General features: G+C 55.0%; 6 protein-coding genes and 1 non-coding gene across 7 annotated transcripts; 3 read left to right on the top strand and 4 right to left on the bottom strand.

Moving 5' to 3' along the window:
• Nucleotides 1-700: 700 nt before the first annotated feature.
• Nucleotides 701-2,045, bottom strand: BO72DRAFT_428852 (Zn(II)2Cys6 transcription factor domain-containing protein; the record flags this gene model as incomplete). Its single annotated transcript, XM_040943052.1, has 2 exons — nt 701-1,901; nt 1,980-2,045. The coding sequence occupies 2 exons, from the start codon at nt 2,043-2,045 to the stop codon at nt 762-764; spliced, it is 1,206 nt and encodes a 401-aa protein (XP_040801556.1). The 3' UTR covers nt 701-761.
• A 209-nt stretch (nt 2,046-2,254) lies between these two features.
• On the bottom strand, nt 2,255-3,268 carry BO72DRAFT_509434 (RTA1 domain-containing protein; the record flags this gene model as incomplete). Its single annotated transcript, XM_040949329.1, has 3 exons — nt 2,255-2,916; nt 3,009-3,147; nt 3,248-3,268. 3 exons carry the CDS (start codon nt 3,266-3,268, stop codon nt 2,255-2,257), a joined length of 822 nt encoding a protein of 273 aa, XP_040801557.1.
• A 510-nt stretch (nt 3,269-3,778) lies between these two features.
• On the top strand, nt 3,779-5,689 carry BO72DRAFT_377768 (uncharacterized protein; the record flags this gene model as incomplete). The annotated part of the gene is made up of 2 exons (XM_040941280.1): nt 3,779-5,082; nt 5,224-5,689. 2 exons carry the CDS (start codon nt 3,779-3,781, stop codon nt 5,687-5,689), a joined length of 1,770 nt encoding a protein of 589 aa, XP_040801558.1.
• BO72DRAFT_447978 (GNAT family N-acetyltransferase) lies at nt 5,584-6,761 on the bottom strand. Its single transcript, XM_040944683.1, has one exon. It carries the CDS (start codon nt 6,565-6,567, stop codon nt 5,914-5,916), a length of 654 nt encoding a protein of 217 aa, XP_040801559.1. The 5' UTR covers nt 6,568-6,761; the 3' UTR covers nt 5,584-5,913.
• A 475-nt stretch (nt 6,762-7,236) lies between these two features.
• BO72DRAFT_107279 (uncharacterized protein) lies at nt 7,237-8,567 on the bottom strand. The gene has a single exon (XM_040938918.1). The coding sequence runs from the start codon at nt 8,461-8,463 to the stop codon at nt 7,354-7,356; it is 1,110 nt and encodes a 369-aa protein (XP_040801560.1). The 5' UTR covers nt 8,464-8,567; the 3' UTR covers nt 7,237-7,353.
• Nucleotides 8,568-10,884: 2,317 nt separating this feature from the next.
• BO72DRAFT_377709 (Hsp20/alpha crystallin family protein) lies at nt 10,885-11,472 on the top strand (the record flags this gene model as incomplete). Its single annotated transcript, XM_040941274.1, has 1 exon — nt 10,885-11,472. The coding sequence occupies one exon, from the start codon at nt 10,885-10,887 to the stop codon at nt 11,470-11,472; it is 588 nt and encodes a 195-aa protein (XP_040801561.1).
• A 453-nt stretch (nt 11,473-11,925) lies between these two features.
• Nucleotides 11,926-12,015, top strand: BO72DRAFT_t136. Its single transcript has one exon. It is a non-coding gene; the product is annotated as a tRNA-Asp (tRNA).
• The last annotated feature ends 542 nt before the right edge of the window (nt 12,016-12,557 follow it).

Raw genomic sequence — 12,557 nt, forward strand, 5'->3', positions numbered from 1 at the left:
CAGTGGTGAAGTGGTGGTAGAGCTCGAGATGGAGCATGGATACCGATACTGCTGGAGAGGCATTGTCCTGGGTTGATGAGGCAGAGGATGAGCTGGTGCTCGAATTGGTGGTACTCGAGATCTCAGATATTGTTATGGCCGAGGGAGCCATGATGGGTGGTGGAGGGCGAGCGTTGTTGGATCTTCAGCTCTCCGGTGGGGAACACGCATTCCCGTGCCGAGTCCCGACATCTTTTTACACTGCGGGGGGCTTTCATCGCACTTATGATGTTAGGATTCCGGGTTGCTGGTGCTTCCTGGTGTTTACTGGGGCTTACGTACCTTGATGTGACGTCGCCTGCAATCAACACAGCCGTTGCGGGACTTGCTGTGAGCCTTGCGTGGCCGCATTAGTAATGACCTCGAATGGCGAAAACCGGAGGGCCTAGGGCCTAACAACAATTAAAATGTTCAGCGTGCTTGAAGGAATTACATATTTGTATAATTGAGAAAGGAATTCGGCGAGACTGGCCCATGCCTACGAACCCTAAGAAGGTGGGGGGTGGAGTGAGTGACTGAGTGGTCTGTGCATACGCGTATCCACAAAACTCCGGTCAAATCCATGGAACGCCCCAAGTGGCGAAAAAGACGAGTTTTAGGATTGAGACCAGGGAAAACAGCTAACACCAATTATAATTTGATCGGCTATTGGCGCAATGATCAATTTTCCACATCAACTCCTGTGCAATGTTGGTTCCATCTTCGAATTGTTGCCAACGAGCTCAGGCGCCTAGGCCATTATACCCTTCACCTGGCACAATTACTGCCCCTTCAAGTGGACCAAGCGTATCTGGAGTCTCCAAAGCCTGACCGGGAAAAACCATCCATTCCGCCCAGTCCGGTCCGAGCGACTCCCGAATGGATTCGATCAGATACCGTCCGCCATCGCCCAAGAACCAGCGATGGCGATGTGCATGCAGGACGATCCCATAATGCGCCAGCACCGCGAGAGCATCGGGGCTACGACGCGCGAGAAGATCGATGTACTCCAGGGGAACACTGGTCGACCACGCAAGAACCGCCGGAGTGCAGTCTGCCCACGCCCCCGGAAAGGCTGCTGAGGTCATCGCCAACTGCAGCCCTTCGATCGCGTGTTGATACGTTGCGGTGACCGAGGGACCCAACTTGGCCTGTTGGACGAGTGTCAGCAGGCGACTGCACGCCGGGCCAAGACTCCCATCCGCCTGCAGTAGGGACTCCGCGGCGCCCAGTACTGGCCCCAAGGGTGTGTTCTCCCTCAAAGCGCGCCAACTGCCCCCCAAGACAGTGCGCACACCGCGATGCAAGCGGAGATAATGAACAAAGGAATCGAGGAAGACATCGAAGTCGGTATCGCGGAAGAGAAGGGTTACGCATAGCGTATGCAGGCCAAGGATGGAGGAGAAAAGGAAACGAGGGGTGACGTCCGGGTCGGCTGCGCTGTAGAAGGCTCGCAAGGCATGGATCTGTAACCGAGTAGCATGATCCCGGTAGACCTCCCGCTGGGCAGGACGAATGATACTGATGTGCGTGGCGGCGAGGGCCAAAAGCTCATTTGCGAGGTATGGGACTTTGAAGCAGTACTGGAGAATCTCGCGTGAAGACCAGATCATTTGATAGCTGCTGTTGTCGCAAACAGATGGAAGAGTCTCGGTGAATAGGTGACACAGCAGCTCAGCATGAAGCATGTTAACCGGTGGTTCATCAGAGGATGTCCCGCTGGTGAAACTCGTCGGCGATGCCTCTTCTGCTGGGGTTGCTGGGAAAGAAGGGGTTTGCCTTCTAGGACTGGCCGGTCGAAAGGATAGAACACGCAGCTCAGCAAACCCGCAAGTTCGTTCTGATATTGTGCACGGCGAGCATATTGGCCGCCTTTCGTCACACTTTCGGACGATTCAGTGTCACTCCAAGGTTGGAAAGTGAAATGATCCGAGAGAAAAGGGGTAAGGTGCGGTACATACCTTTATACGTCGACGTTTACACTCTAAGCAGCCAAATCGTGATTTCTTGTGCTTTCTGCGAGCCATCACATAGAGGATCAAAGCCGTCGGGGTTGCAAACAAGATACCTGTAAACTTTTACGTATATGAGGTTCCAAGAATGCCAGAATTGATCGGCAGAAGGCGGCGGGGCTCTGACTAATATTACAGAACAGAAACACGCATACAGTGAATAATCCTCCAGGAGCCCTCTTTTCGGGCATATGAATTCAAGGATCCACCCGTCTAAACCCCCCTTATTCATCGTCCAAGCTGCTCTGATTCAGCAACTCCATTGCCATATCGGGCTTGGAAAGTAACCCCGGATACCAAATCAGCCAGGCGACCATAGCTAGCCACATTAGAAGAGCGTCGAAAATGTACAGGGTCCACTCGTGGGTGAGGGGGTAGCCCGTGCTTCCCATCATAAATTCGGCCACTCGAAACAAGGAGCGGATCATGATCAGCAGGCTCACCCCATACAAGAGATGAAGGTGATCTCGCCAGTGGAGGCGGGGATCGTGGGCTCCGGGAGTTGGATGCCGCCGTAGACGGATTTGAAACACCATGGCTGTGATGATGAAAAAGGCGAACATGAAGACCTGGATGAGCAGGCCCGCCACCACGATGTCCTGACCGAGTTGTGCATTGCTCCCGGAGGCCATCAATCCCGCGGCGCCCCCTTGAACGAGGAAGGAGACCACATCGCCCATCACGAAAGTCCTGGTGAGCCAGCGCATCGGGATTAGGGAGTGATGATCGGCCCCGGTGCTGCGGATGATGTGACCCAGCACCATGTATACTGACGCTGCAAACAAGACCGGTCCGAGCAGGAGTAAGACGTTCTGAATCGAGTAAGGCATGATACTGCCGGATTCGAAGTGCGCCCACACCCGGGCAGCGCAGCCGATGACTTCGACTAAAAGGCCCTTCTGTCAGCCTCAGCTCTTAACATCAGGCAATGTGCCGAAAGGGCAACAAGAACTGGGACAATGGGGGGGGGGCACATACATATTCCGCCGATTGCAAAGGGGATGCAGAAACGAGCCCTCCATTTGACCAATTTGATAAAGTGTAGCACTGTCGCGACCGCGAAGAAGATAGCGAATATTACGGCGGCAACCAGCGAAGGCAGATATTGCCAGAGATACTATCCATGTCTGTAGGGCTCGAGCTTAGCCATGCAGCATGGACTTGGGCTAGGTTCGACAAGTTCACGGTGTGTTATGATGTGTCGAAGTTGGAATCACCGAAATCAGAAGAAAGCCCATGACTTTAACCAGTTTTCATTCCATCCTACGCAGATGGTTGTTGTTGAGAGATCGACTCAATTCTAAGGGATCAAGCGAGATGGGGTCCGCTTTGAAGGGTGGAAGTGTGGGCGTGTGGAAGAGTGGTGGGAGCTTCCGCTGTGACTGCGAGCTCTAAACGCGTATAGAGCATCATACTTCACAGTACAAGATGAAAACTGGTCTGTGCAAGCGCGTATAGACGTATAGACTTATTCTACTCACTGTTCTCTACCTGTGAATTGTGGACTGACTTGTTGGATCTCCAATGTCCGATATCCGAAATGGTGTGTCTGTGCATACGCGTATCGCCTCAATTGCCCGATGCGGCAAGGTCGGGAGGGTCCGACTCCATACTCCATACCCCATCCCTTAGTTATTGATTCCTTTGATTCATCAAATATTACTATTTATGTGGACGGTACGCCTGGCTGATCTCATCTTTCATCACCCTCACCCCCCACCTGCATTTACAACCTTCCAACTCGAACCATGCGTCTCATGGCTGTTGGAGGAGGAATCATTCCCATTTCGTTGGGATTGATCTCATCCGGCCTCGCATCTGTCGCATCGACCTCCTTCGAACCACCCACACCAGAGCCCATCGAAGTGGTCCAACTACCACTGCCACCTGTTGTGCCGACCGACGAGATTGGCGCCTGTACTCACCATCTGAATCCGCACGGGACCGGATGTATGGGCAAATCATCCCTGATGAATGGCGGGGACTTCTCGCCGGACGGGAACCACGTCCTCGTCAGCTTGAATTTCACCGGGGCACCGTCAGCCCCAGACCCCGCCAGTATCTACACTGGCGTGCAACTGATCCTGGTCAGCACCAACGGGACCCATTTCTCTACTGGGAGCCCGTGGAAATGCCTGACGTGCGGTGTCCCGGAGAGCAATAAAGGGAGCAGTTCGTCGCTGGCCGACTATCCGCAAGCCTTCTCCGACGGCAAACGAGCCCTAGCCGGCAACAACATCGTCGAATGTCGATCTGGCCTGCTGGCCAGTGATGCTTGCACTCCGGACCAGATCCACATCTATCCCATCCGGTTAAGCAACACGGCCGACGATTCCGGGTCTGGAGCCATTATCCGGGAGCTGCGCCTGCACCCCGACAATGTCCACCTGGGTCTCAACTCTTTCTCCGTCACCGGATCGGGACAGCTCAGCCAACACGCCTATTTCGGTCGACTGCAGTTCAGCGACTCCCCTGCCACCGGTTCCCCTCGCCCCGCGCGATATGACCTCGTCAACGTCACCGTCCTGGTTGCACCAAATGGTCCCCTTCCTTATACCGTCGCCGGTGATCAGCTGCAGATCAACCGCCAGGCATTAGTGGTGGGGGAGTTTCGGGGCTTTGCCAGTCGCGGACAAGAAGTCCTGTACATTGGACTCCCCTGGGAATCCTGCAACATCGATCTCTTCGCGGCCGACTTGACTACTGGCCGGGTGCGCCGGGTGACAACGCACCCAGGCTATGTGGACCCGGTGGGGGTCTCTCCGGATGGCCGCTGGCAGGTGATCCTGGACACGCGGGGCACCGATCGGATGGAGTTTCTGTCTGCCATGCGCGGGGTCCCTCCTGTGGTCGACCTGCTGACAGTCACTACGGTCGCATCGGTGCGCAACAATGGCGATCGACGATTCTTCCAGCCGTGGCTGCTGGACGCCCAGGGAGACCGCGATGGTCCTGACTACTACTACTACGGCCAACAGATCAACGCTGGCGGGGATGGCCAGCCGGGCAGCATCAACGACCCCAACTGGAACGCCGGCGCTGATCCTCGCTGGTCTCCGGATGGCACGCGCATCATGTACTGGCAGAAGATGGTCGTGCCCCCTGCCTGTGGGGGGATCAATCCCCTATCATGTCCCAAGTCGACGGAGCCAGGCGGCCGAATCTCGCGTCTGATGATTGCGCGACTCACCAGTCGCCAGCCCTACCATCTCGACCCCGTGGAGCCATTCGCCGATAGAGTCCCCTGGGGCCTCCCTTACACCCCTGGCGAGAGCGTGCCAGAAGTCTTCAACCTATCCCCGGGCAACTATACGCTACACGGGCAAGTCTCGGGCTCAGCGGACGTGATTCTTCGCAACACTACGACTGCGTCGGCGCTTGACTTTGTCGCTGTCACGTACCATAATTACTCCGACGATGGCGTGCATTATATCCAAGGCCACGAGTCGGTGGCCTCCACCTTTTTGTCGGTCACATCGGCCCTGCTGGATTGGTATTCGAATCTGACAGCCACGGGGGCCACATCCAGCACCAAGGTCACTGGACCAGGGGGGTTTCACGTCGTCGACGATGCCATGCTCAATGTGTTCGTGGCCAACGGGACCCTCGTCACGACGGTGGACGGGGTGGTGTACAAGCAGCCTTTGACTGGGACGTGAGATGAACAAAGTCAGTTATCGTCCTTGAGTATATACAATCATTTACCATAATGCCACTTCTTTGCCGCCCAGCTTCCATCTAATCTATGTACAGCTTTTTTCAAGAGCTGGTCCAAGGAAAATGGAAGAACAAAACATCGCAGAGGGTAAGGATGATACCCCAGACACCGTATTTCTCCAGCTCCTCTTGCTTTACAAACCCTTCATCATCTTCATCTCCCGATCTATACCGACTGCACCCGCTCCTGCCTTTCCTCCCACTCCCGCTCCAACATCCCAAACACCACATCATCATACCACTTCCCATCGTGCCAGAACGCCTCCCGCCGACGGCCCTCCAACCTGAACCCCAACCGCTCATACAACCGCACCGCCCCCTCATTGTACGCCAGGGCCTGGATCTCCACGCGATGCAGCCCCGCCCGCCGGAACGCCCAGTGCAGCACCCAGTTGATCGCCTCGCTGCCGTACCCCTGCCCGCGGTACCCGCGGGCGATGTCGATGGTGATGGAGGTACCGCGGTGGTGGGCGTAGTCCCCGCCCTCGCGGCGGAGGGAGATCACTCCGATCGGCGTCCCGGGGGTGGCTGTCTGCGTCTGCGTCTGCATCTTCGGGGTATCCTCTGCAGCATTGGAGGTAAGGGATTCGCCATTCGACGGGGGATGCGGCAGCACGATGATGGCGGCCAGCAGCGCCCGCTCCATCAGGGACTTCTTGTACCCATTGACGGTGTCGCGTTTGGCTTGCGGTTTGGGCAAGGCGGGCGTCGAGTTGGAGTAGGCTTCTGGGTCGGATTGGATGGCGTGCAGGAAGTCTTCGTCTTCCGGGGTGTCTTCCAGGGCGCGGTAGGTGAGGCGGGCGGATTGGAGGTAGGACATTTTCTCTTTTGGTTCCGTCTGCTTTGCGCGGAGAATTGGAAGATACAGAGACAGGAGCTTGAGTGGGGATCAGGAGATTCTCGTGGTTTTGTTGATGCATGGTGCTGTGAGTCACTCTATAGGGTTGGCGAGGGAAGCTGAGGCTATACTGCTTTGGGTCCCCGCCTCGACGGGCTTATCGTGGACCAAGCGAGCCATCGAGTTACGGCTTGGGATTCAGGATTCAGGGGTCTTTTCTTAGTGTGGCTAGGCTGAAGATATGGTCTTCTCATCACGATAGATCATAAATTAATCCGACTTGAGTTAGTCATGGCTGGCCGACATTAGTTAAGCCAAGTCCGTCGGACATCCGGCTGGTATTTCCGGGGGCGGGAATCACGGACTTGTGTCGATCATCGATCGGCCTCACCAGATGAAAAGAATAAATATCTCGATATTGCATTCCGGACAATGGGGGAGTTGTGGGCGTGTCTCATCGACAGCATTGGGGCTCTATGGCGAACTCTAGACTCACGAATCATGTCTTGCGCGTGCATCAGTGTGCCTCAAGCTTACATGCTGGCAGCTTAGGGCAAGGCCCGAGCCGTTCGCCGCTGCACAGCCCCATCTAACAGACTCGGGTGATGCAGGCGTGATGAAGAAGGACGAGGAATACGAGGTGGCGATAGACGCTATGGCCTCCGCCTCTACAGCCAATCCTCCCAGGCTCACAGGTTTGCAGGTAGAAATTAAACATTAAGTAGAGACCAAAGATATGATACAGCACCGCAGGATCGAGAGGTACAACTAGCCCATCGAAACATCTCCTTTCACCTGTTCACCATCATCGCTGCCACCTACTTTCACCTGTTGTCGCACAAGCCACAGCTCGTACTTGACCAGGATCCGGCACACCACCGCTGAGGCCACGAACCGCACCACGATGAACAGGGCATCGTTGGGGGAGATAAAAAGCATGCTTGAGAACTGCAGAATCCCCAGGAGCGTGTTGGCCGCGGCGAGTAGCCCTGTGAACCAGGAGATCAGCACATTACCCACCGTGCGGTCCCGCAACTGGACCTCGGTCGCGTCGCTGCTACTGTCCGACGCGGTGAACTGCGCTCGCACCCACCGGAGCACCCGAGTGGGAAGACTGATGTTACTCGTCCGACCGCCACGAAGGTGCACGCGCGTGCGGAGTGCGACGGTCATCAAGAGGTGGGTGGCCACGCCGACGGCGACCCACAGTCCGGGCATCCACTGTAACTGTTGGGCGAAAGAGAAGATGACACGCAGGCAGATCTCATAGGCGAGGACCAACACATTGCCCGCCGCCGCCACGGCGAGGAAGAACTCCAGAACCACGATGGCGAGGTTGTGATGCAACAACAGCGCAGAGGAGTCGGCGGAGAGCCACTCGCGGGAGCCCTTCAGGTCCTGGACGTGCTGGTGGAGGTTGCCCGAGGCGTCGACCGCGCTGGCCGGGGAGGCGACCATGAGGAGAAACGAGAGGAGCTGGCGGTCGCCGAAGACGAAGAGCATGGCCGTCTCGTGGGCGCTGGGGCTGATGCTAGCCAGCAGCGTGGGCATCAGCCCCAGCACCACCTGTGCGCTGGCCATCATGGATTTGTAGAGCTCCGGCGTGGCCCGCAGCAGGCAGTTGGTTAGCGGGGTCACCGCACTGTCAACATGCCAGATCGCAAGCTCGGGGTCATTCGCGGTCAGGTTTCCGACCGGTTGGTCTCCGGTCAGGTATGCGTCGTATTGTGCGGAGCAATTCGTGGTTTTGATTGTGTTGATTGCGCTCCGGTACCTCGGCCACCAGGAGCTGAAGCGTTGCGGTTCGGCTGCGACGCATGTTGATAGGGAAACGAAGAGGATGAGAATCATCCCCACTGTCTGTCGTAGCATCGACATTGTCCGGTCAAGTGGAGCTGTAGCGCAGCATGCGAGTGTATACTAGAAAGCCAAATGAAGCCAGAATGCGGAGAATTGAACGGGGTCGACGAAGCATTCTGCAGGACGCCTGAGTGTCCGCTTTGAAGGTATATATACTGTGGAAATGGCCGTAGCAGCTCGCCCTGTATCTGCATCTTCGTATCATAAACCAATCATCTCGTCACATCAAAGATGGGCGCGGAAGCTCTGATGATGCTTGCACATGGTGTGCAGTAGGCATCCATATTCTTGATGATCGCCAGCACTGGAAGACAGGTAGGAGTCATGGGAATAGGAGATTTGCATGAAGCCTGACGGCAGCGGTCGTTCACAAAGCAGATCGGTGAGGAATTCCACAAGCATGGACTGTCGACACGATCTTTCTCGGCAGATCAGCGCCGAAACTCCAATTAGGCTAGGGATTGCTGTGGCTCATGTTGGTGGCTTCCTCAGGCAGCGGGATTAAGAGACGGTGGCATAGCCATCGCGTGCTTGGCCCGGCCGGCACTGCCTCCTCTTCAGCATTATGCAATGCGTATTCAATTCGTACTGCGTACTTCGTACCTGGTTATCTTGACTAAGATGTATAACATCCGATCACTCCAACATTGGGTGGTTTTGGTGCAGTACGTGGCTAGGGCCGTTGGCATAGCACAGCCTCCTTTTCAGCTTCCCCGCGCTGCTCCCTATTGGTGACAGAAGTCCGTGACGAGCAGGCTGCATGGCTTCTTGGCATCCTTCCAGAAACCACATGGTATGTTGATCGAATTCACAGGCTGATAACAGCGGAAGCAGTGCCTCAATGCTTCGTGATGACGAATTTGAATTGAAGTCTCTTCCCAAGGTCTTCTTGACAAGAGCGCCAAGAGCGCGCGTCTGTGTGGCTGTGCTGTCGGAAGCTGCAAGTCATTTAGATGACATGTTGCCCTCCTTTCGACAGAGTTAATCGCCCACCTGGCAGGGTCCGAGACCATACCAGACCGGAATTCTTGAATGAAGCTCGGACCAGGATAGAGCTACCTACGCTTTGGTTCGACGCTTAACATGTCTGACGTTCAATATCTCCAGAGTTCTCTTCTATCTCGAACAAAGACACACAGTTATGAGCATAGCTTCTTGTAAGATAACCTGTCGAAGATTCACCTCGTATCTCATAAACTGTACTTTTCCACTCTTACCAGTTCATTCAAAGGAAAGCCCGACCATGGAGGCTCGACCAGGTTCTACATGATACGTTTTGATGACTTCTCTTCCCACCAGATATCACATGTCACGCTGGATGACTCCACCAATCGCTCGGTCAAAATAGCTGCCACTTCCACCTCATCTTGGAGCATCGAAGGTTCTCCCAGCATCTACAACACAGGCAAGTTGTACAACGTCACAACACTCGAAGCTGCGGTTTCTCACCCAGTGGTTCCAACCACGATCCCAAGCAAACCCCGATGCCTTGATTTTGGATCCCGGGGTTGACCAAGAGGGTGTCGATCCGAGTCGTATCATTCCACGGACTGGTCTAGCCTCCAATACTCGGTTCCATGGGCTTCTCGGTTCGGTTGGATCATTTGCCACCGACGCAGCAAACAAGGAGACCGATGTACGCTGGAACCAGGATCCAACGGTAATAGCGGGCTGGGGTAAGCTACCGAATAGCACAATCTCCCGGGGTCGAGCTCGGTTAGCGCTTCCCGAGCTCCAAGGGATTCCTTGATTTAGGGCTGGTAGGTTCAGGGTTGATTCTAGAGCTGTCCATCCGGGTCTTCCTGAGCAGTGACAGCGCCGATCGCACTGGCTACACAGCTAAACTGATGCATGATGGAGAAAAGGGACTAAGTTAATAGAGTATAGTCAATAGCAATAGCAATACCGTTATAGAATTATAGGATGCAGAAGTGGCCAGAACATAGAATGGCGTGATACTATTACATCACTTGAGAATGATTGTTGTTGCACCGGAGCACAGGAGAGCTGAAAGGCAGCACGATAACCGGAGGGTCACGTGGTCGGGGTCGAAGCGGCCAGAAGAATCGCGGAGCATCGCAGAGCATGGCGGAACCCACTCGGCCGGTCCGGCCGATTCTCGCAACTTCCAAGGCCACTCCGCTGGCTGCCTCAGGCACCTTCCAGAGCCATCTAGAGCTGTCGAGTGCACGAGTGCAACACTCATCCATGGATCATCCACCCCGGCAGGTGGCATCATCAACATCCTCAATCATGGCTGTCGAAAGGTATAAAGGCCCCCTTGAGCTCCGGTCAAGTCACTCTTCATCAGATCAGAATCAATCAAGCACTCAACGAGAACAACAACTACTCTAATCCTCTCCAACTACCACCACTACCACTACAACGCGCTCTTCTACAAACTCTTTTCTACATCTACAACCAACTACTACAACCACCATGTCTCTCTTCCGCAGCATCCCTTCCGCTGGTGAATTCGGCCCTCTCTTCCGTCTCCTGGACGACTATGACCTCCACCGCTCCGGCCAGGGCGCCAGCTCCTCCACCACCACCGCCCGCTCTTTCGCGCCTCGCTTCGACGTCCGCGAGACCGCAGAGGGCTACCACCTCGACGGCGAGCTGCCCGGCATTGCCCAGAAGGACGTCGACATTGAGTTCTCCGACCCCCAGACTCTCGTGATCAAGGGTCGCACCGAACGCGAGTACCACAACTTCGACGAGAGCGAGGAGGGCCAGCAGGGCCAGCAGGGCCAGCAGGAGACCACCACCCAGGAGAACAAGGACAAGGAGAAGGCCACCGAAAGCACGGAGGTCTCCAAGACCGGCGACAAGCAGGTCGGCAAGAACCACAAGAACAAGCCGCACTTCTGGGTCAGCGAGCGCTCCATCGGCGAGTTCCACCGCACTTTCAGCTTCCCCACCCGCGTCGACCAGGACAGTGTCAAGGCCAGCCTGAAGAACGGCATCCTCTCCATCTTCGTGCCCAAGGCCGCCAAGCCCACTTCCAAGAAGATCACCATTGAGTAAGTGGGGGGCACCAGATGAGCCGAGCGAGGCGAGACGCGACGCGACGAGATGAGAATTTGTGACCGGTCGAAGTTTTAGCATAGCGATCGAATTTGTGGCTTTCAACTTGTTTTGTGTTTTTCTTCTTGAGCTGGTTGATTGAGAAGATGGTTGCGCTTTCATTCCTTCTGATGTCTTCTGCTGAGCACTGGGTGTCATTCCTTACGATACTGTTCGCTAATAGTTAATCCAATCTGTTATCCATTATCTTGTCTCTCCCTCACTGGTAGACTGTAGCCGTCCCATGAACGAAGTAAAAGCAAGACAATTGGCCTCGAGTAGGAAGATAATACCTACACTGTTTCGCACGACCGAGGTCTATCGCCATCTATCGCCAGCAGCCAGAGCTGACTTTGGCATCACTCTTCGCCTTTTGATCCATGGTTGCAGCTAACCACAGTCCTATCATCTGCTTCCTCGATGGTCTAACGGTCATGATTTCCGCTTGTCAATCCCATCCGGGAACAAGCGCGGGAGACCTGGGTTCGACTCCCAGTCGGGGAGATCTCTTTTTTTGTTTTTGTTTTTTTCTTTTTTTAAAATCCTTCTTTTCAGTACATCTTCTTTGCTCTTTTGTGTCAATGATTATGGGAAATTGTCCTGGCATTTTTGACTACCTCTTCGCTACGTAGGTTCGCATCACCGCCGGTATTGCGACCGTTTCCGCCCAGACCATCTGCCGGTTGGACTATATATATGTGGTTCCGTCCCAACCCTCCACCCCTAACCCCTAGCATCTTGCGTCCTGGTCAACTCGCCCTCGTACGCTTGTTACCGCATTAATAGGTACTCCAACCTGGGAGGTGATCGTTTCACGCGGTATCAAATCCCACAATGACCATGCCTCATGCAACCACAAATATGATGCACGGGCTGTAGCGCAGCAGTAGCGCATCACTCACGTGACCTACATGTTCCGGTCGCAGCGGGCCGGCATCGATGCCTGAGGCACCACGTTCGGCACCCAGTACTTTTTTGTTGTTGCGGTTAACAGATTATGCTGGTTCTCTAGCACGGAATTAATACCGACCATGCTCTCACTCACC

The sequence above is a fragment of the Aspergillus fijiensis genome, assembly GCF_003184825.1.
Source record: "Aspergillus fijiensis CBS 313.89 unplaced genomic scaffold BO72scaffold_22, whole genome shotgun sequence".
NCBI classification, from domain to species: domain Eukaryota; kingdom Fungi; phylum Ascomycota; class Eurotiomycetes; order Eurotiales; family Aspergillaceae; genus Aspergillus; species Aspergillus fijiensis.

Bases quoted from the DNA above. Each gene is read 5' to 3' on its own strand.
- BO72DRAFT_107279 (XM_040938918.1), bottom strand. From the start codon at position 8,463: ATGTCGATGCTACGACAGACAGTGGGGATGATTCTCATCCTCTTCGTT.
- BO72DRAFT_447978 (XM_040944683.1), bottom strand. From the start codon at position 6,567: ATGTCCTACCTCCAATCCGCCCGCCTCACCTACCGCGCCCTGGAAGAC.